At 40.6% G+C, this 23,901-nt stretch overlaps 1 protein-coding gene across 5 annotated transcripts in view; it reads left to right on the forward strand.

Moving 5' to 3' along the window:
- tspan4a (tetraspanin 4a) overlaps nt 1–23,901 on the forward strand; it is a 145,853-nt gene that overhangs the window by 97,755 nt on the left and 24,197 nt on the right. For all 5 annotated transcript variants that reach the window (XM_028401897.1, XM_028401895.1, XM_028401898.1 and 2 more), the window contains one exon: nt 4,105–4,179. In XM_028401897.1, coding sequence (XP_028257698.1) covers nt 4,105–4,179 — 75 coding nt within the window. The remainder of the gene's footprint in view (nt 1–4,104; nt 4,180–23,901) is intronic.

The raw sequence follows: 23,901 nt of genomic DNA on the forward strand, positions 1-23,901 counted from the left end.
TGTCAGCTTTGTAAGACTTTTTTTTTTTATTATTCTGATCTCCTATAAATCTTTTTCGCCAGCCGTGCTGCTGGAAGCCGCTGCTGCAAACACAAAAACGTTTTTCAGTTTGAATGATGACAGTTCAGGAGAACCACGTCGAGTCTGCTTTGGTCCTTTTGTTATTGGATCCCAGTCTTTGTTTATAATAATTTATCACCGAGACACAAAAAAAAAACAACACACCAAACAAGTCAACCCGCTCTTTTGAGGCTCTTTTGCTGCGATTTGTTGTACCCCTGTCCATTACAAGCACAATTAAAACAAAAGCATGTTAATGCATTTCCTCAGCCTGCTGTGTCAGTGTGACAGAAACAACTGTGTCCTGTTAAACAAAGTCATTTGGAACTAATTACCCATGTTTTTTAAATATTTATATTTTACATCTCAATTAAAAAAAATACTTTCAGTCAGAAAATGATGGGTTTTCAACCAGCTGTTTATTTTTACTATTAATATTAATGACTGAGAAGTTGCATCTGTCCTTTCACATGAATCACGATTAAGAAAGCTTGATTGTTCTGCACTTGACTTAATCGGCACACTGTCATTGCTTTTATTATAATTAGCACTTCACAAATGGATTTCCATCAATGAGAGTTAATTCCTCCAGCCATTCAGTGCAGCAGCCTAAAAAAATCCTCAAGCTCATTTTTGAGAGCTTCCTGTTGCACATTATATAAAAATGATGCCTACGAGCTCGTGGTCTAAAGAAAAAGAGTGAAATTTCCTATTAAGAGCAGAATAATGGGGAAATATCCTGAAAGCCATGGGGAATGGCTCTGTTTGTTTTCCAAGTGCTTGTGAGAATCAGTTTGTCATTCTTAACGATGTCCCTTTGCTCTCTCTTGTAATTTCATGCACACAAAAGACAGCAGAGAGGCTACAGAAAGGATACAACAAGTAGAGATGCATTCATTCCTTTGTTCTTTTCTTTGGGTAGAAAGAGGAGTCTTGTACAGATAAAGGACTGCAGAGACCGCCATGACCAATTATTTTGTTAATTAAGGAAAAAAAAAGGTCGGGTCCACCATGTTGTTGTAAGCACAGACGAACTCGGCCACCTGCTGCTGAAGAGAGATAGACACTGAAAATGTTCTTCAGGTGCTTTTTAAGAATGAGAATAAACGTCCTGAATTCAAAATAGGTGACTCAATTTCTGTCTGAATGAAAGTCTGCATCTTTGATTTCTCATCCTCGTTCTCTGCCACCAAAATAGGTCTGGTGATGAGAAACTGATGCAGCTAATAAACAGGAATGATTCCATCGAGAGGACAAACATTATCTGCTCCTCGCCACCTTCACCTGCTTAATTCAACTCTGCTCAGCCTGCAGACAGACACCCACCCACAGCTCTGCTGAAGTGCAGTTTTGAACTGCAGTTTCTGTAACTATATTTAATCCTAATATGGATTACCTGTGGAGCAGCAGAGATGGTAATCTGTGATGGCACCCATCCTGCATAACTTTAGTCCTTAGTACAATAACAACAGGTGAAGCTGAAGAGCAGAGTTGGTGATTTAAACACGGAGTTCAGCGGGGAGCCTGCTCCAAGCGTATTTAGTACTTCTGAGGTAAAAAAAAAAAAAAAAATCATTCGGTGGGAAGGTTTAAGTACCTCTGGCATCATGCTCAACAATGCACTGAGTGTGAATGTCTACACTCCAACAGAAAAAGAGTTTCCTTCAAAAATCAATACCAAGGCCAAGAAATATCACAGAGACAAAATGGCAGTTTCCAACACGACTGGTTTCTTTGTGAACTGTGGTTCATAACAAAACATGTTACATCTTTAAAATGCCAAATATTTAGAGCTGAATTGCTAAAATCTAAAATTAAAAATGTCCTCATATTTGTATAAACTGTTTACAGGTTGATGGGGGGGCAGGGGTGAGGTCCTGGTTTTAACCTGCTGGTGAGCGAGGGTCTCTCTGTGCATCACCACTGAGACTTTCATCCTTTTCACACTCATTCATGCAGGTACTGCCAGACAGACCTTGGGGGCGACTGACAGCCCAGCTTGATGCCAGTCTTTTGAACTGGCAGCACCGACATCGACTGTCAAAGAAACAACTAGAATACACAGAGGACATGAAGCCGCGACGATGTCTTGAAGAAAAAAAATTCATCTCGCTTTTGATGCTCTGTGAACATGTCATGGCTTCTGTGCTTCACTTAAAAAAACTGCACTGCACAGAGAAGCTAAAACATACAGGCGTGCGTGAAAGTTAATAACCTGTCTTCTATGGTTTGTTGTGTAAAAACCATCTGCTTACAGTGGTAGTAGTCTTGGTAGCATTAGGCAATTACAGCCTCAGAAGAACAACACAACTTTAACTGCATCCTTATTTATTTATCAAAAATGATACTATACTAATGATAATAATAAGTTCCCCCTTTACTGCCTCTACAGGGTTTAAGCAGGTGCTGCTGATCATCAGCCCTTGATAAACTGATCATCAGCAGGTGTGCAGACGTTTTGCCACTTCTAGAGCATTCAGGTGTGTGTTAACACAATAGCAAAAAAAGGACATAAACAGCGATGTTAAAAAAAGCAACTGTTGCATCAATGTGAAAAGGTTTACAAACTATTTTATTACTCGAGTACTCGGATCACGCGTAAATGTCATAGTTTTTCCATAGCTATGGCTGCATCTAGCAGCAGGTGAATACCTGCTTTGGACCGCTGCCCGGCGCCAAATCCGAGCAGGTGTGTCTGGAACCCGGGACCTCGCTAAACGAGTCATCGAGTACTAAATTAGTTGTCGATGCATTTTGCCCTCAAATATTAGTCGAGTACTTGAGTTAACGTTGCTGCCCTAATTCTTACAGTGACAAAGACCATCACAAGTGAAAAGCACTCGTGACGGCTGTCAATTTGCCCAGGAGTGGACGTGCCAGCAAATTTACAACAAGCTCAGAAAGTGCAATGATCAGAGAAACACAAGAAGCTACATGTCAAAGCCTCCAGGCCTCACTGAGCTTGTCCAAGTCCAGTTTGTTTGAAGGGTTACCAGGAGTCTCTTCTGTCTAGAAAAGCACATGGAAGCAAGACTGAGGTTCACAAACCTGCATCTGAACAAAGCACAACACTTTTTTTTTAATGTTTTATGGACAGATGAGACCAATGATGTTTGGTCTTAATGTTCTAATGTACACCACCATGTCTGCTGAAAGCAAACGCAGCATTTCAGCAGAAACACCTCATACACACTGTCAAGCACGGCAGTGGGGAAGTGATGGTTGACCTTGTTTTGCAGCTACAGGATCTGGACACCTCACAGATACTAAAATTGATGACCTCCTCTGAATACCAGAGTATACTAGAGGCATAGAATCACAGCACAGTCAAAGTCTGATGAGGCTGTGCATCCCATGTAAGATGATTCACTATGTGTCAGATAGAGAATTAATGTTTTGCTTTAATCTCTGCACAACATACAAATATGCAGCACATTTTAAAATCGCTTCAGCAAAGAAAACCAAGCTTGCATCTTTCCAAGCAGCATTTCTGCAAACCAGTGCAGATATGTGTCCATGTTTTCATCGACACACATCATCTGATCAGTCTGTTTTATTGAGATGGTTTCTGTTTCTCAAAATATTTCCCCCCTCCGTGCTTCAGACAGTCACTCCCATGTGTGAGAGACAGAGCCACATTGCAGCAAAGGATCTGATGGATGAGCTCGTAACTGTTTTAAGCACTCAAATGGGCCCACAGGACGAAGATGTATCACCCATCAAGCAGCTCATCCTGCCCACTATAGAGCGGCAGGGCTGGGTGTGGGGCTGCTGAGGAATAAAATCTGGTTCCTTTTAACAAATTCAAAAGTGGACAGAGGGGAATTGTGCATCACTTCTGCCAGCCTGAAAGTCCCACCTCCCGCTCTCTTCACCTGTCAGTGAGAAACTGTCTTTGATTGCACCTCCTCTCACCCTCTCACACAGTCTGCTTCTCTCTGTCTTCTCGTCAACGTGCACTTCATTCTACACAGACAGATGTTATTATCTCCGATGTGGTCTTTTCTTGCTCTATAATAAATGGTTTCCTCTGTGTCTCCACAGTTCTTCATCCTCCTCCTGCTCATCTTTTTCCTGGAAATTCTGTCCATCATGCTCTTCTTCATCTACCAGGACGAGGTAAGACACCTTGATTACTCTCATCATGTTGTATCCTATGATTTTTTTCCCACCTGCACACCGTAATAACCAGCCGTCCAATTTATGTCCTTCATGCGTCACACAGTAGAAAATGATGAGTCTCAGCTGCAAGGTTGTTTTGATGTACCCCAGCTGACATTCTGACATTTAGAGCCAACAACAGTACATTGAAAGTGCCAGAGAATTCCTTTACTTGTCACATGGAAACACACGTCTTCAGGGAGACGTCAACACATCGTCAATGCTTCCTTTCCGTGTTAATAAATCTCCGTTTATCTCAGCTTATCTATTTTCAGATGATTTCCCTGCAAATAAACAAATTAGGCAAAAAGAAAAGAAGCATGATGAGACTTCTGCTCTCCTGATGTGAAATTGTAATCCCTTCGCATTTTTTTCAGCGAAGGTTTTAAAATGCACTGAAAGGTTCCTTCCATCTTGACAACTGGTATTAGTTGGACTTTATGTGATTAGAGAGATTACTTGGAAACTGGACAAATTAAATCCAAATAAATTTGGGTTCCTCTTTAAAAAAAAAAAAAACTAGTTTCAAATCTCTTGAAGATTATGTATATTTTGTCTTGTAATCCAGGGCTGCTCTTACTATTCACATCATTTAGGAGTAAGAAAACGTGCAGCAGTAAACAAACAGAGATGTTTCCGGGGGGAGCAACATACATTTCAGCTCATTTTCAGCGCCACTGATGAATAAAACTAACTGAACAAAACTGTCTGTGACTTCAGTGTTAAACAACCAGCAAAGTCCATCACTTTTTGGGGTTCCCTGGAAACATCCCCGTTTAGGCCACTTGTGTCAACGTGTGTGTCGTGTTTTATCTTTTTGTTATTTCCAGTTACAGTCCTCCACTTTTTATTCTGCACAAATACTCTCTGTGAAACAGGGTCTGGTACAAAACCTATTCCACCAATCATAACACTGCCTGCTGCTTGCCCTGTGAAAAATAATATATTTGTAGCTACTAAGTCCAATAGATGCAGCTACCGGCTGATGTCCAACGCTTGTTTGACGTGTATTTGAATGAATAAAACAGTATTGTATCTTACCGTAAATAATATTGGTTTATTAACTTAGATTAAATTGTAAGTTTCAACTTCATAACAACAAAAGCTAGAAAAGCATTTCCTGAAGAAAATGCAAGTTTGATTGCTGCAGCTGAAGCGTTGCTTTGAACGCTGATGTGAAGGATTGCTCTGAATTGCTGGAGAATCTGCAATCTGAATTTAAAAGGATGAAGCTCTTATTTTGAAAATTAGAAAATGTTTGAATATAAGGAAGATATAAAAAAGAAACAGCTGAAGACAAGAACAGTATGAAGTCATTAACCTTAAAGAATAGCCTGTGAATAAACCATATGAAAGGTTAGAGGCTTGATTAATACCATAAGAAGCACTGGTGTATGATGTAAACTGGTTTATGATGTCATTTAGAATGTATGATGTCATTTCAGTGGCAGTACATGGCAGAGAGGACTGCATTGATGTTATTTTAAAACATTTTACACATGGATACAATAAGACTAAAAGACACAGTGGACAATAAGACGTTATTGTCCTATGTAATTGAGACCAGTACAGTGGAGGCTTTTGTGCCAGAGCAGGAGCCACCTGAGGTCAGTCCAGTGGAGGCTTTTGTGCCAGAGCAGGAGCCACCTGAGGTCAGTCCAGTGGAGGCTTTTGTGCCAGAGCAGGAGCCACCTGAGGTCAGTCCAGTGGAGGCTTTTGTGCCAGAGCAGGAGCCACCTGAGGTCAGTCCAGTGGAGGCTTTTGTGCCAGAGCAGGAGCCACCTGAGGTCAGTCCAGTGGAGGCTTTTGTGCCAGAGCAGGAGCCACCTGACGTGGTTTCTCTGCTAAAGCCTACTATGCAAAAGGCTTCACGAAAGAAAGCTGCTCCACCCAAGCCTCCTAGAAAGGCTAAGAAGTTGAATGGCACTTCCAATGCTGAAAGAGAAGAACCTGTCATCAGTGTGCCTGTGCAGCAGACATCCAAGATCCCCAAAGTGGAAGACTCTGTGCCAAAGGTGGAGACACCTGAGGGGAAGAAAGAGACTCTTGAGGAACCAAAAGTGGCTCAGCAGCAGTCAAGGGAATCGTGTGACCTAAGAGCATGCTTAGAAATATTTCTTTATGGTCTCATTTTTCAAGTGGATAGAAAGTCAAAGATGCACCTGACCTCCGAAGAGTATGACATCATCCATCTCCGACTTTCCAACCAAATTTGTGATTTACTGAAGAAGCAATATATTAATATTCCTCCAGAAAACTTCAAGGGTCTTAGAGACCTGGTTTATAAGAGCCTGATCAAAGAGTGGAAATCTCCAGTCAATGTGGCCATTCTTATGGACGCTGGGCGACCACTGACGGACAGACAGATCATCAGTATTTTCTTAAAACATGCTACAAGAACTCAGCCAGAAGTCAGCGCTACACAGAAGTTCTTCTCAAGAGCTTGCAAAGCTATTTACAAGCCGTTCAGATGTCTTCGGGCCCGTCTTCCCTAGGTAGCCTGAGCACCTAGTAGACACCAGTGTTAATTTTGTTGACGAATCATTTTCGTCATAGTTTTCGTTAACGACCTTTTTTTGCTGATAAAAACGAGACGATAACTAAATAAAAACTAACGCACGGTGCCAAAAACGAAGACGAAATGGATTGACACTTTCGTCAACGAATAAAAACGAGACGAAATTATTGATGGAGACGAGATCCAATCAGAGCAAATTTTGTTTGTGGAAAGGGAGGGACGAATCAGGAGACGGCGGCAGAGAGCCAATCAGAAGTGCTTTCTCTGTGTAAGGACGTTGCGCCGCGATGCTGGAAGAAGGCGTACTCATGCATGGTCACACAAAACAGGAGAACAGACACACAGACACGTTTAATTTCAAGACAATCAAGACGGTTTACAAACCGTGTGGAGCGACTGTCAGCGGTAAAAACAATAAACCTGAAGCGACATTTGCAGACGAGTCATCTTAACTTCCGTTCAAAGATACATGTGACAAAATCTATAAATGAAGACACCGCTGCTGATGGTTTTACAGCATGCGACCTGTTTCTAAGTTGTCACTGAAGTGTTTTGCTGTAGTTATGGAGGATTCATGAGGAAGGTCATGACTGAACAGTGTATTCAGGGAGAGCAGCTCACTGTTCACTGGTGCTTTTGTGAAAAGGTCATAGCAATTAAATAAAGAGATGTTTGTTTCAAATAACACAAGTTAAAGCTGTGCCTGTTTTTATTGCACAATCAAACCTTAAATATTTCATGAAAAATATATATCATAGAATTTTAGTCGACTAAATCCACGGCAGATTTAGTCGACTAAAATTATTTGATATTTAGTCGACTAAAACTAGACTAAAACTTTAAAAATGTTGATGACTAAAACGTGACTAAAATCAAATGACATTTTAGTCACAAGACTAAAATAAAAACTAAATCCGAAATTGCTGCCAAAATTAACACTGGTAGACACAACTCACACACACTGTGAACTTGTCTGCTGTCTACCAAAATAAAATAAAAATAAAAAATAAACAAAAAAATAAAAAATGTCTTGTATTGTTTCTGTAACAATAACTGAAAAAAGTTGTTCATTTTTATTCATACTAAATTCTTTAGAAACCAAACGTCCATAAAAACTGTGATAAGTGTAACTGTCCACTTTTTATTTATATTAAACTGTTTTGTTTCCTAGAGGAAAGAGAGGAATTGGGTGGATGGAACTCTAGTCACCACAGTTTAAAGTTCAAGTTTCAAGTTTAAAACCACAAAAACATCCTGATCATTCCGGTTTGACAGCTTGGATGCTGTTTGTGTACTCTACTTTCCATTGGTCAGTCTAGAGCAGGGGTACTCGATTACAAATTTTAAAGGGCCACAAAAACATTATTCCATGGGTCAAAGGTCCATTTATTGAGGTCGGCCAAGTCACATGCCATAATACTGTAATATACAAAAACAAATTTCATTCCAAACAACAACAACAAACTAGAAAAGCATTTCCTGACGAAAATGCAAGTGTGATTACTGCAGCTGAAGCATTGCTTTGAGCGCTGATGTGAAGGATTGCTCTGAATTGAATATAAATCTGAATATAATTTGCTGAAACACGGTTAAGAATTTAAAAGGATGAAGCTCTTATTTTGAAAAGTAGAAACTGTATTAATATTATGAAGATATGAAAAAGAAACAGCTGAGGCTGGAATAATACCATAAGACTATAAGAAGCTCAGGCTGTGTGATCTTAATGTGGAAAAGTCATATACAGCGGAAGGATGATCAATATGACAGATATAATGCTTAAAGTCTGATAAAGACGACAAATATGGCTGCTTTCTATGCTTCTTGTGCGTCAGCCTGTCACCATGGTAACAGCCCTGCCTGCCTGTATCCATGTCAACCTGAATGTTTATCAACTGCCCCTAACTGCAGCTCTTTCTGTCCCCCTCCTAATGCATTTCCTATGTAAAAACACCCTTTGAACAACTGCTTCCTGTGTCCAAACAGAAGCCTTCAGGCAAAAAATAAGGACACCTCGAGAAACACAAGAAGCTGCTCTACAACACAATATAATCTTTATGTCTGTGATGTCAAAGATGTGGAATTGTCAGCGAGTTAGAAAATATGGCAGCTCTGCTTCTCTGTTTTTGGTTTTACATTATGTCTTAATGGATTAAGACTCAAGAGATCTCAATCTAATAATACAATTCACAGTCAAAGAACTGTTTGCTTCCCCATTCATCAGCACCGGATGCTTTAATTGTCCCCACTTAAATCACCTGTGGCAGTCTTTGGCTAAATACTTTAGCGCCCCCAATGCCTCCGACACCCATTTACAATCATTCCTAAACATATGGCTCTTACAATATTTATCCAACAAAAGCCCACCAGACTAATTAATTCTATAGGATAGAAATAGAAAGAAAGATTAGGAAGGCTGGCCAGGCTATTATATTATAAAATAATAAAAAAAAGAACATTTGAGCCATTTCAAGTAAAAATTTCCAACTAGGCATTTCGTGTTCGTTTATTTTTATCCAACCATTTCAGGACTAAATGGCATGTTTGTATGAATAGCAACTTGATTTTAATCATATTTAAATTGAACATTAAAATGTGGTTTTAACATGCTTTTTATTACTCAAAGTTATAATTAACATCTCATTTGTGAAAGAAACTGTGTGTAACTCACTCTACCCTCCAGCCTCCACATGTTTCATGGTCATCAGAACGTGCTGCTGTTTGAGGGACAATAATAACGGGGGGGATAAAACTCAAGCGTAGAGCACTTACTGTAAAATTAGTACATTGTTGGCCAATAAAGTTATTACACATCTCGACGGATGTGAGCCTGAGTTGGTAACTGCTCTGTCTTGGGGCACTTAACTACAACTAAGTGACGTGGACACAAACTACAGACCCCCCCAAGTCATAAATTATTGGAAATTTCACCACCACTTCTGTTACATTATTCATACACTGGGACAGGATGTTATCCCCACAGACTGAGGCCAAGGCCAACCCTGACTGTACTTCCTTTGTATATTCTGGCAAATAACAACCTGCTTTGATATCTTTTCACATTTTCTTGCTTGTTTGAATTGTGTTTGCAGCCGCGGACCTTGAACCTTGCACGTAGTTTGTTCTCAGGAAGTGCTTTTATCTTCCTGCTATTGTAATTCTGGCATGATTATGATTATATAATTACCTAACCTGTTATCCAATGAGTGTTTGTGAAGAGGAACCTTTTTCTGGGCCTTAATCCAATCGCCACTCTTCTGTTTGGCTCTTAATGAACACTCTTTTTTCGGTCACACCTCACCTCTTCTCTGAGTATCTGTGTTCCCAGATGTAGAGCGCACCCCATTATTCAGCCTCTGAATAATTCAGGTTTGTCCACCCTGGAGGCGATTAGTGACAGAACACATTTAAAAAAAAAAAAAAGTTGGGAATAGTGTGGATGTGCTGCAGAACTGGTGCACTGTGAGATGCCGCTCACAGTAAAGAATAAGTGGCCATTACCAGGAGTGCCTGATGCTTTTTTAAACAGCAGGTGGCCTTAGCAATTCTGAGAGTTTTTCCCCCCTGCTTTGTAAAATTTTTAAAGTTGGCCACGCTGGAAAAAAATATGTGCAGTACAACCCTAGAGCATCCATATAATCTAGAGCATCATTTTCTTTTAACTCTCAAAACTGAAAGTTGTGGTACAGCTTTATATTCTATTTTATTTTTCATTTATTTCCCATACAGTCCTTCCTCACCAGAAAAATTAGGACAACTGAAACGCATCAGAGCTGTGTGTCTTCTACACATAAAATCTCATCACCTAGCCATCACACTGGCATCTGCCCAACTGGGGACAGTCAGAATGAAGACATCCTTTATGTTCTTTAATTTTTATCAATATCATTGGAGACAGGATGACCCACCCCTCTACTCCAAATGAGGTTCAGTTCAAAGACTGTAAAACACTATGGACAAACCCTCCTGATGTCACCTACAAAAACACATCATCACAAAAACACCACAGTTGCAACGGAACATATGGAGGTTTTGCCAGAAAACTGCGAAAAGTAATTTAAGGAGGTAACTGGGCAGAGTTTCACTCAGGACTCCAGGGTTAGGCGCAATCTGTTTTGTCCTTGGTTCTATGAATTACATTCACCAACATTCAGGCAAAGAGGTGGAACATGAGTGGAGCTGACTTAAACATTAATTTGCATTCACACATGTAACCACTACATTGGGAAAAATGACATAAGTTTAAATACCTTCACACTCTCATCCTATAATGTTAAAGAGTCACACAATTTAAAATTAATTGTAATTTAATCATTTTCCCAACAGCCAGCACAAAAAGCTACACCCTTACACCGTTTCATGTCCAACCTTGAACAGTTTTATGTTAATGCCTAACCCCAACAGCGAGCGGAAAACGAGTCATTACCAAAATAAGGCTGCAGTGTTGAAGGATAAACACAAATCCAGCACACATGGGTGAAGGTCTGCCGTAGGTTGGAGCAATACACAGCCCCTCCTACCTCATAATGTTTGAGTAAAAAGGCTAAAATATGTACAAGGGCAAGAAAAAAGGATTTGAGCTGTGTGCATAAAACTATATATTTCATGCAATGGGAAGAGGCCATTTTGAAAATACAGTGCAGTGTTATTCGTATGCAATTCAATAAGACAGGTGCAGGGATGGAGTTTTGGTCATAGATGAGGTGTAGGCAGGAAACTGTGATTTCTCTTTACACCCTGGGATTATAATTTCCTCTCTGTGTGCTATGAGAGTCTAATTCTATGTTCTTGAAATAAGTCTTCACTTATTACTTCACAGGACAGTGTCTCTGCTTCTACTGTGATTTATGGATGGGTAGAATAATAACAGACTCATCATGAGTAACCACACCAGTGTGATCAATACAAACACTGAAGAAAATGAATCCATCTCATCTGTTTCCTGTGATGTTGGATCAGGGAAAAAAGATTTCTCTGCTGCTTTTAGGGAGAGAAATAAAGAGACACAAACTGGAAACATGGCTAATTATAAGAGTGTTAAATGTTTGACAAATCCCTCTGCTCTCTGCTCCCCTGCATGATGGCTCATGAACTGATTTTATTTTGGACCCATGATATGCTTTCTGGGACTCCTTTGCTTTTATCCTCTAACCTACCATATGGTGTTTGGAGGCCAATAAGAAAACTGGATTCTGATTGGTCAGTCTTGAAATTCTGTGTGCTGCTATTTCTGAAAAGCACGCCACTAACTATGCAGAATTCACCATTACTGGATTACAAGCCCGTCCTCTTGTGTGCAAAGCCTTCCAGATGGCCTGACTTAAAGAGCGCAGGACTCAGTGCATGTTGATGAACTCCATCGCAGGCTTCAGGGATGGTCACCCTCAGCAGCCCGATGGTTTTATTACACCTGATAAAAAGCTCTGTGACGCAGCCTGAAGCCACTTCAAATGGCTCACAGATCTTCCACGCGCCCCAAGCGGTCACCACTTGTTTCACTTTGTTGCTTCCTAAGGATGATGAAAAGGTCCTGTGAGGTTAACGTCAGTGGAACCAGCGCGGCTCCAAGTGTCAAAACTAATAAAAATAAGTCTGACTCAGTGGGGTGGTATTGATGTGTGGGTGCTTTCTCGTGTCTCTTGGTAGGTTTACTGTCTCGTCCTCTTGGCCTTTTTGTAACAGATCATAGGAAAATTACCCCATCAGTCACACACACACACACACACACTGTGCAGTCAGCTAGTAGTATCTTGTTTAGGGATTAGAAAAGTACCAGCTCCACAGTACTTATTATTATTTGCAGCATATCATTATAGGTTGTAGTTGTATTAAGAGTAGCAGCTGCATAATGAGCCTCTCAGACCTTTTAAGTGTAATTAATTCAGTGCTTGTTAGCATAATAATAGGCCTGGCTGATTATATGGACATATGCTTCTAGTATATTACATCTCTAAACAAGTAGGGTTTGCTCTCTTAGTTAAATAACTCACAGTTTGTCCCCAAAGACAACAAATATCTAAGGGTGTTATAAGACAATTGAAGAACTTTGGAGCGAGAGTGAGTTAAATCCACTTTCCGTTTCCTGACAAGACATCAGTCTTTGACAGGTCAGAACAGAAACACTGGGCCAGATCTCATTCTAGGGGGCGCTGCTGAGGCATATGGGGGAAAGTCAAGTTGGACATTTTAACATGGAGATCTATGAGGACCAAGCGGCAACCGCTTGAGTGACAGACAGTTGACGTATCACAACGTGAGTTTCCTGCTTCCACGATCGCCCGCCCCCCTAAACCCCGCTCGTGCTCCCCCTTTTTGTCCATATTTGGAGTTTTGGCGGATGTGACGCTGCCAACATGGCGGCGGTCATCAACGTCCTGGAACCTCCCACCGAGCCTCAAAACGGCTCTTCAGAAACAAACGGGTGACGTCACGGAAGCTCTGTCCATAGTTTTTACTGTCAATGATGAGGACAGACTTGTTTTTTTAGAGCCAGCCTCTAGTGGCCACTTTAGGTATTGCAGTTTTTCTGACCTTGTAGACACCAGGTTAGGTGTTTATAAATATATAGAGCTGCAGTGTATGCTGGATAACCCGTCTCATTTAGAGCGTACTCACAGCTGATAGCGTTGCTACAATTAACAGAAACTCTCTAGTGTGCTTCATTAGTGCAGGTTATTTTGAGAAAGGAGAACACAGCCATGTCACTGTGGTGTGCTCCAAAATCAGCAGACCTGACTGATAACGCAAGGTGGGTCTGTTTTCAAATGAGTGCCAGTACAGTCAGACTGAAACATGAACACACCACACAGATGGACTGCAGCTGAATGAGGAGGTAAAACAACACCTCAAAAACAGGCTTAAAAAAAAGTTGGATGAGATGTCAAGCTACGTTCAGAAGCTGGCAGAACAGAGGCCACCTTCACTATTATCACAACATTAACAAAGGCCATGAAAGCTCCACAACACACACACCGAGAACAACAAAAAATGTAAACAAGACCAACCTCAACAAGAATTATTTCCAATTCACATCACTTCATCTGACAGCTGGACAGCTCAAGAGCAAACGCAACCCCATAGGTGATATTTTAACATTCACAAAGCAACATCAGCACATCAGTTCGCATTTAGACACACACACAAAAAATCTTACCTCGTTAAAGTTAGGCGATGATCTCTGAATCAATAGCCAGCGAAGAAACACGTCGCGCTCACTGCCGGCAGAAAATACAAAAACACTTTCAAATGTATGCAGTGATTTCATCTTCAAGTTCAGATTCCAGATTCCCAGCACATGCATCATCAGATGTGACTGTGTGCGATAATATGTAAGAATTCTAGTGTAAAGACAAAACAAGCTGCACTAAAAACACAAAGGTTCGGTTCGAGCTAATGGGACCTTTGTTTAGGTGCAGCAGGAACTCAGTGTGACAGATAAAAGCGGACAATGAGCTCCAGCCAGACATGTTTACATCTGAAGTGTTTCCAATGCTTGATACAAAAGTGAGGAACAACAGACTTTAATCTGCCTGACAGGTGTAATAACCTGTCTGTTCACACCCACACTGTCCAGGGGAAAGAGCCAATCAGGTCAAACTAGACTCACTCACTTCACAGGGCCTTCAGCAGTGGGTAGACTTTAGTTTTGCTATGCAAGTATTTCCATTTTCTGTCCTTCAGTTTGTGGTGGAAAAAACCATTGAAAACCTCAATGGATCCAGGAGGCTGACACCAACAGTGAGCCACAGACACACAGAGCTCAGGTGAAACCAATGAGGGCGGAGCAGCCAATCACAAAGGAGGACAGGAAGTAAAAACAAAGAGATGCACATGAAAGTGTCCTTACAAAATAAAACAGGAAGTGCACAAGGCTTAACAAAACACAATGGGATGGAAGGATGACTTTCAAAATAAAGCAGGACTATGACAATATGGAGGGAAGTCCTAATCATAGGGGACATGATGTCATAATATGTTCAAATAATAATTTAATTGTGTTTTCAATAAAAGTAAATGTAGAAAAATATTGTCCTATATCTGTCAGTGACATCACTTTCTGCCATTGTGATGTAACACATTCAGGCAGCAGCTGTAGCACTATATATAGATCTGTCCAATCAGCATCCATTAACAGAAAGATAGCAGGTTATGGTCAAGAAAGATGAAAGGACATAAATAAAACATAATCTCTTTGTCTAAAAGGAGCCGTTAGATAGTCCTTATATAACAACTCCCTCCAGGTGAACAGCAGGATAATAACAAGGAGATAGACCATAAAATGGCTCAGGTATTATGTGTGTCATATTTTTGTTTACATTCAGTAGCTTGAAGACATTTTCTTGTAATATTTGTCATCAGTGTTTACATTGTGTATTTCTACTGTACTAAATGTTCAACTTTCTGGGTCATAAACTGAAAAATATGAGTGATAACATCAGTGGTCACCAGAGTGGGAGTTTAAGTTGCAGTAATACTGTATTAGGCTGATTCATTTAGTTATCAAACATGCCGCGGGGGTGTTTAAAAGGTCTTAACAGAGGTGCAAGAAATGGAGTGAACGCTGGCTGGAAACCAACCAATCGAAAGAACTGAAAAGGTCAATACACGTGATAGAGATTATTGGCAGTTCTGCCTCTGGGTGCTTGATAAGTTACCCCTGAGGTTCATATGAATCTGTTGTGCAACAATATTGATAGGAATTCCAGTCTAAACCAAAGGCAGATCAATAGAATAGAAAGCTGTGTGTGTGTTTGTGTGCACTCATTGTAAGGCTTATTACAGTTGGCTTCTTTACAGTGCAACAGATGTTTGGATGGGATTCTCTCTGCTATATAATTGTATTAGTTTTATACACATCCACTGTGGAATGAAACTAGATATCAATATTTGGTTGTGGGCACTAACTCAAGACTCCTGTGCTGTGTGAGCAGCTGAAAAGAAATCAATCTAGCTATCTATGCACAAAGAACGGCCTTTGATTTAAATCCCAAAGCCCTCGGACCCACAATACACAGATCACTGCGGACATCTGCATCAGCCAGGATCCTGCAACAAAGGCCCTGCAGCCAAAAGGTGTCACCTGACGCCGAGGAGTTAAAAATGAAAGGAAAACAACTGCCCTCACTGTGCCCTCAGTTCATGAAGGTTCCTTAACAAAAGGCAGAGCTGACATTTCACAAAGAAAAGGTGAAAGACAGAAAGATTCAGGGGTATGTTTGACAATTGTTGGCAACCGCTGTGCCATGTCTATATTATGATATAAAAACACAGATCTCAAGGTCCAGAATAAAACATCAATCCGATCAATCAAGCCCACAGCTCTGTGTCCAACCCCTTTGCTCAAACGGCTCCATAACAATGAATGATAATAGACCTACTGGTAGGTCTATTATCTAGATATCTATATATATATCTATATATATGTATATGTATATGTATATATATATACCTGTAGATAGATATATATATATACCTATATATATATATACCTATATATATATATACCTATATACATATATACCTATATACATATATACCATATATATATATATATATATACCTATATACATATATACCCATATATATATATATATATATATATATATATATATATATATATATATATATATATATATATATATATATATATATATATATATACCCATATATATATATATATATATATATATATACCCATATATATATATATATACCCATATATATATATATATATATATATATATATATATATATATATATATATATATATATATATATGCACTCAGCTGATGATGCGATAACAGTAATAGTGGCCAAACCTAGGTTGATAACATAGCTGATAATGGCCACTGAATGGGATGATAACAAACCTACTAAACTTGGGAGGCAGAGGAGGGGCTCATAGTGTTTTCTAGGTTTTATTTGTGTGGTTTGATGTCATTCAAACTAACAGGTCAAACATATTAGTTGGAAGAAAACCTTCACAGCTTTGTAAACAAGATCCAGTTCACATGTGAGTGCTCATCCTTCCTGCATCACTGCATGACCCTTGTTTCTGTAGAGCTCAAATGAAACACCTGTAAAAAAAAAAAAAAAATGGGCCTTTTCCAGCTGCAGCCTCATCATAACAGGAGTCTGTTTTTAGAGTGCAGCTTATCCTGTCAGGATCATTTGTGTTCTCACCTCGACACTATGCTCGTCATTAGGTCGGTGGAGCACGCGGTCTTTCCTCTCTGCTGCTCAGGGGTTGATGGTTGAACAAGGCCCTGTCATGAGCAGCGGTAGAGGTGATTTCCTGTCTGGTTGTCCGCTCTGGGATGAGTCAAGGTGAGGTAATGCAGCTGTAAAAAGGAAGTCATGAAGAGATATGGTCAGGTTTCATTTCTTACGCCTCATCCACTCACCCAGAGGGTATGGAGCCGTTAAAATGAATCATGGCCACCGTTACATCAACAGCAGACGATGTAGTGGTCATGCGTCTCGTTATGATGGCGCCATTTCTAAAAATTGCCATTATAACAAATTACTTTAACTCCATCTAAAGTAAATAAGCAGAAGAGCCTGTCACCACTAGTGTGTAAACAAATGGATGTTTTATATGCACAGTTAGAGCCGAGACCAAGTCCCTCCAACATCAATACGCTTTGGTTTTATGGTGCTTTCGCGCAGTTTAGGCACCAGATTTCCCTGTATTACCGTTCCCATTATTCTACAGCCACTCTCATAGCTCTGAGGACGCTTTCTTTATTCCACTTTTGCTTGTTCACAAACCTAAAGCATAACTCCACCTTAGCTTGTGACATTTAATTACTATAAAAGGATTCAAAGAGCCATCAGAGGCGCAGCATAATGCCCACTTTGATACCATTCATGCAGAACAGTGAGGTGCATTAAAGGCACACAGTAGCATAACAAAGGGGCTGTGTAAACAGAGTGCAGGATTCAGTTATTAGATACAGTACAGTCTGACATATGAGGCAATATATTTTAAAACCCGAATGTTGGGGGTTATGTGTTTCCAGGCCATTAAAAGATGTTTTTATATCTGATGCCCCCATGTGGTCATGTGAATAAGTGCATGTCAAGTGTGTTGACCAAGCGGCAACCTTCGGGGCTCAAAGCTGAAGCCCATGCGGAAGTGTCAAAACTTGTAATTCACGCCGCAACAGCTGGGGGCTGGCTCCAAAAGCGAGTAATTTCCCATGTTAAAATGGCCGACTTCACAGCAGAAAAAAACATGTTTACAGCCTGGTACAAAAAACCACTCTGGTCTCAGATGATAGGTTCTCTTCTAGTGTCAATTGTAGGGGGGGTGAATGTTTTTACAACTCACTCGTTTCAATGGTATTCGGACTTAAAATTACGCATAATTATGGGCGTTGCCGCTTGAGTGACAGACAGTTGGCGTATCACAACGTGAGTTTCCTGCTTCCACGATCGCCCGCCCCCCTAAACCCCGCTCGTGCTCCCCCTTTTTGTCCATATTTGGAGTTTTGGCGGACGTGACGCTGCCAACATGGCGGCGGTCATCACGTCCTGGAACCTCCCACCGAGCCTCAGAACGGCTCTTCAGAAACAAACGGGTGACGTCACGGAAGCTCTGTCCATAGTTTTTACTGTCAATGGTGTCAACAGTGGCCGAACTGGCAGAGAATCTTCCTGTAGATGGGACATATTTATCCCATAAAATGTGTTAAATAGTTTGCGTTACAATACCTAACTAAGTAGTTTTTTTATGGTTTGAGCCCTTGAGTCATATCATGGTCAAGTGGGTCACAAAGCACCAGGCACATGAACGTGGGTGGTTTCTGGAGCTTATGAAAATCCATAACATTTAAATGTTGTCAATACCTATGATGGATTTCCATTACGTATGTGCAAAGATTTGTGGTGCCCTGAGGATGAACTGGATGGTGGTTGGCCCAGTTGTGTCAGCGCTCTTGATTAGTATTATCTGCAGACCGGGATGCAAAGGTAGCCTGCTGTGATAGATTAATATTGTCATATGTGTATTACAAACGTATTGAAAACACTATGATGGTTACAGTTACATCTCTGACATGGGCACATTGACATGCTGCACTCGGAGTGCCTGATTTCATCCGGTTGGATGTGTTTGAAAAAAACTTCGCCTTATGATAAATCCTGTTGACATGCATCATTCCTCCTGAGAACCAGGTTCTGTTTCTGCTGTCAGTCACTCTCTCACACCGTCTCCCCTTTCCTCTGCCCTGTTCAACCTTTGTTAGACTGAATGCTGTAATAATTTGATAAGGAGAAGGAAGTAGAACTTTGAATGCAGGTGAACCCCAGCCGCTCATGCAGTTAAAGAACACTACAAGCATCATATGAGACCCATTCCAACCCCATTTCAAGCGTGATAGATCTCCACTTTTCACATCATTACTGTTCCGGCATCAGCCATCTTTTGCTTGTCGGGATATCAAAATGCAGCGCCCCTGTCAGAATACATTTCAAGCACTAGAAATTTTCATTTCATGCACACTGCAGAAATGCAATTAGATAAACACCCCTGGCTAATCACATCACCAAAACACACCCATGTCAGGGCAATGTTAATATGAGAGACAAATTGAGATGATCAGCCAACAGACAACACATTTGTTTGTGCAGCTTTGGAATATATGTGACGAGGGACTGCGCAGTTTGTGCGCTGCAGATAATGTTGTTGAGTAAAGATGGTAATTATAAGTAATTTAAATTGCAATCAGGGTGCTGAAAGAGGAAGCTAACTGGAAACACAACAACAACACAGCGACACATGGAGGATGAAACCTCTGCTTCAGAGTACAGTACATAAACATTTGCTACAGTAATGTTATGTTATGAAAACAGATTTGAGCTAGAAAGTGGAGGGCAATTATCTGAGGAGTCTTTTGCCTCCTGTAATGTTGCAGTGGACTGAAAGTTTGATTTAAAAACAAGCACAAAAGATACGAGGCTTAACTTCTCTGAGCTGAATTAGGTTGAACACATGATTTCTCAGAAAAGCATGAAAGACTTTAAAATCAGGCCAGTTGGCTCTGTCACGACTAGAGATATTTTTAATGTTTATTTTTCAGGATGTGAATTCGTTTTTGCAAACTTGTTCATCTCATTGATTGGAACTCAGTTCTAGAAACAACTCCGCTCTCTGTCACTCTCTCTTTTAATTATGCTGGAAAAACAAAATCCATCACAGTAAATGAGGAGCTGACTTTCAGGTCCACGTGCTATGACTAAGGCTGAGTGTCAACTTTTATTCTGCACAGATAAGAACAGAGATAACTTGCATTCTACAACACCAGTTTTTTTAAATTTCTATTCTCACATTGTCTGTTTGGCAGCTAAAATGTTAATGCAATAGATACTGAAGATTTTAATTGAAATAACATCAAATTAAAGTTAATTGATTTACTATTAAAGGTAGGGTAGGAGATTTTGAAAACTCAGTGAGAGTCAGCCAGATTTCAAACGTAAACACACGCCCCTTTCTCTCGGAGCTCACCCCGAAGCCACGCCTCCACATGGACGCGCATCACCTGAAGACGAGCTGCGGTCTGTGACTTCGGCCATCATGCACGTACCTCTCTGGTGCACGCAGAGCAGGAAGAGAGTGACAACCAGCCAATACTCCGCGCAGGGTCCACCCGGAGGATTGGCTGATGTTTTTAGCGTTTTATAGCTTCCACAGATTATTAATATTCTTCGTTTTAAAGCGGAACTGCCGAACTAATCGGTTGCTATCGGATTGTAAAGAGAAGTTACACTAATTTAACAAAAAGTGCATCAGAATGAAATCTCCTACCCTACCTTTAAATAAATGTAATATTTTATACATCTGGCAGTCAAAACTTCTTCTAAACACATAGGTCACTTCTCGAAAGAAAAACAAAATAGGACAATAGGAAAACAAAACAAGGAAAAATTATGTGATTGAATCAGACCATGGGTTCTCAATCTAGAAAAAAAAAGTTAAAGTTAATTTTAACGCATTAAAAAGAATTGGTGCAACAAATCCTTCCAGTTTCCTGGGTTACATTTTCCTCCTTCAGTGTTGTCGAGTTATTGACTGATAGTCAACAGAATTAGCTGCCAAACAATATTATTGGCATGTATTAGTATTTGTACACTGTGCTGTGAACGACACAAATTTTCATGTGGCGTGAACCCTCTGACTTTCTTACCATCTCTGACAGTTATGCAAGTGTAACAGACGGCCTCTCGTCACCTGGGAAATGTTATATGCGGTCAATATTTACAGTCCTTAGAAACGACCATGCTGTTTGCACCTGCTGCTCACAGGTCATATATTATCATTTAACCCTTAATGTCCTCCTCATCAACACCTAACCTACACCAAACCCCAAGAGCGAGGAAATGAAAATAAATCACCTGTGTCAGGTGGAGCACAAACCCCAGACTCCTGGGTAAAAAGTCCATCACCCACCCCCTATGTGAACTTCCTGTGTGTCCTGTGATCCATACATCCCTGTGTTTCAACCATTCTGGTTGTAATTATCAGCCATTTTTGTCGTTTTTTTGAGGATGTGTTGATGCCACACAATCACACCCAGTATCATCCGGCATCATTTTTAGCTGTGACGAGGGACAGAAAAGGACTTTTGTGCAAGCCAGACTCACCGCGGTAAAACAGCCAAGCTTGAAAAAAGTCACTTTTATGCAGACACAGTGGTTATGTGGTTTTACACAGATGTTTTAAAAAGAATAAATTGAAGCCTTCATGCTAGCGTCTTACTACATCCAACACATATCGCACTGCTCTCTCTCTCTCTCTTTTTTGCTGCCATACTGCTGATCTGAAAGACGTTCTCCTGCTTGATGCTGCTGCCGTTCATATATATGTCCCCACGGATGGAGCTTACTGCTGACATCAGTATGAGCACGAGTGTATTCCGCATTTTCATAGCACAGGAGAAGCCTGGCTGAACTTTAACAGCAGCTAAAAGGTGATAAAACTTTATAAGAGGGATCAAAATAGATCTGCTGTGATGTCAGATGGTTCAGGACAGACTGGAGGCATCAGATGACAGCTTCAGAAAAGGCTCCTGTTGTTGTAAACAGCTGCCGGCGAAAGAGTTTAAGAAAATTTCAGCTGCACATCGAATATAGTGTCATATTTCACAGAGACAGAGGCACGGAACAGAGAAATCTCTGAATGAATTAAACCTTGCCGTCCTGACCTTGTGGTATTGTGTAACATCTTGTCAACACCTCCTTGATTAAAGACGTTCCAGTACCTTCTCTTTCTCCTTCTCCTATAGCGGCGACTCTGACTTCTGTTAATGGTATTGATTGTCTCCTCACTTTTTGCCAAGTTTGCCAAGCGTTAATCAGGAACTGATTAGAAGTAGAAGATTTAAAAGAAGTGGGCTTGTAATTGATTTGCCCCAGCTAAGGGCTGAGATTAAAGGGGAATGCCACCCACTTCAATAATTAACCCCGGTTGTTGCTGTTCCTCGGGACAGAATTAAAACTCCGGGCTTTAAATTTGAATGTTGTTTGCCCCATTTTATAAATTTTAAGGCTCCAGCTTAAGTTGCAAGTATTGACTGAGCCGCCCCCGAGGGGCGCAGCAGCAATAAACACACAAGGATTCTACAGAAAGGTGACTAGAGGTCTCCTCTATAACTCCTTTTTCCCAAATACGCAGCTTTACCTCCTCAGATTTAAGGCGAGCGAGTCAGATGGAAGCACAGAGTCAGAATAAATGACCTTAGAGAGACGTGATGTTGGTCTAAATTGAGTTGATGTCCGCTGGAATGTGATCTGTGCTCCCTCAGCAGGAGGATGGAACAGAGGTTTGTGCTGAAGGACAGCAAACTTGGGCACAATAAAGGTGAGGAAGATGCAAATATTTTAAAAATATTTAAAAAAAAACTTTACAGCAGCATAAAGCAGCACTTTATACTATGAATGAAGCAAAAATCCTTTTTATTTTTAAACCTCATTGTGAGACATGAAGCGGGCCCTGTTTGGCATTTTAGAATGAAATAATGTGTCTGCAGGAAATCTGTAGATCATAGATCCTTTTTTCTCCTCTCCTCTGTACTCCTTATTCTACATCTGTGGTACAGGTAATGGATATCCACTGTTTGGAGAGAGAGTGGGTAAATTGAGGCATTTTTCTTTTCATTATTTCCTCCTTTGAAATCCACGCCTCGTATTTTTTTCCCCCCCTGCGCTGTCACAGATGGAAAGCTCCTTTTCTTCGCCTGCTATACTGCCTCTGTCATCCGGAGTCCGGCAGTCGTATAACCACTTCATCAGCACCGCAGTGTATTTGCTTTTACATATTTCTGCCCTTCATTACCTTCGTCCTCCTTTTCCTGTTTACTTTTTTTTTAACCTCTTCTCTTTTTCAGCTCCACATCTCTCCGTCTCGTCTCTCTTCCCTGTACATGTCTCTTATCTCTCCTTGTATCCCTGCCATATAAATAATTGATGGACCCATCTTTGACTCGCCGGGTGTAGTTAAAGGGCGACTGAAGTCCCGAGGACAACATCAATACTGAGCTCAAAGCGTGCATCGTCTGCATGACGCACTTCCACAGGAGTGACTCCTTACTAATGACCTACTTACATTTGAATAAAACTTTTCAGAGGACTCCGTGTGTCCACACAAGTGGGACAAAAGTGCAGGTTTTCTTACATAAGCTCACATGGTTCGCTGTGCCACAGCTGTGATGTCAGGCTGAAGCTTAGGTCAGCAGGTCTTTTTTTATTGTTGCAACATATTACATTCTGTCATTTGTCCTTTCATTCTAAAGTCTCTTTCATCTTAATCACTTTGAGGCATTATGTTTTTTTAATGTTTACACATCATACGTTTGGAGCCATGTGATTGGCCCGAGAGGGGAACCCACTTATAAAGTGAATATTAAAATGACCCTGCACAAAAATACATGTCAATAATTCATTAGCAGTAAAGCTATTTAGTGAAAAACCACTGAAGGATTATTATTATTATTATTACAGCAATGCTTTTAGCCCCTGTACATTTGATGTCTAGTTAAGTCTCTCAAAGCAAAACCCCAAAACACACTACACTGCCTGCACATCATCAAACTAAACCAGTCAACCTGGAGCAGTAAAAGCATGCTGTGGTGTACACAGTGCTGCAGGGACAATACATGTTTGCAGGC

The sequence above is a fragment of the Parambassis ranga genome, chromosome 3, assembly GCF_900634625.1.
Source record: "Parambassis ranga chromosome 3, fParRan2.1, whole genome shotgun sequence".
NCBI lineage: Eukaryota > Metazoa > Chordata > Actinopteri > Ambassidae > Parambassis > Parambassis ranga.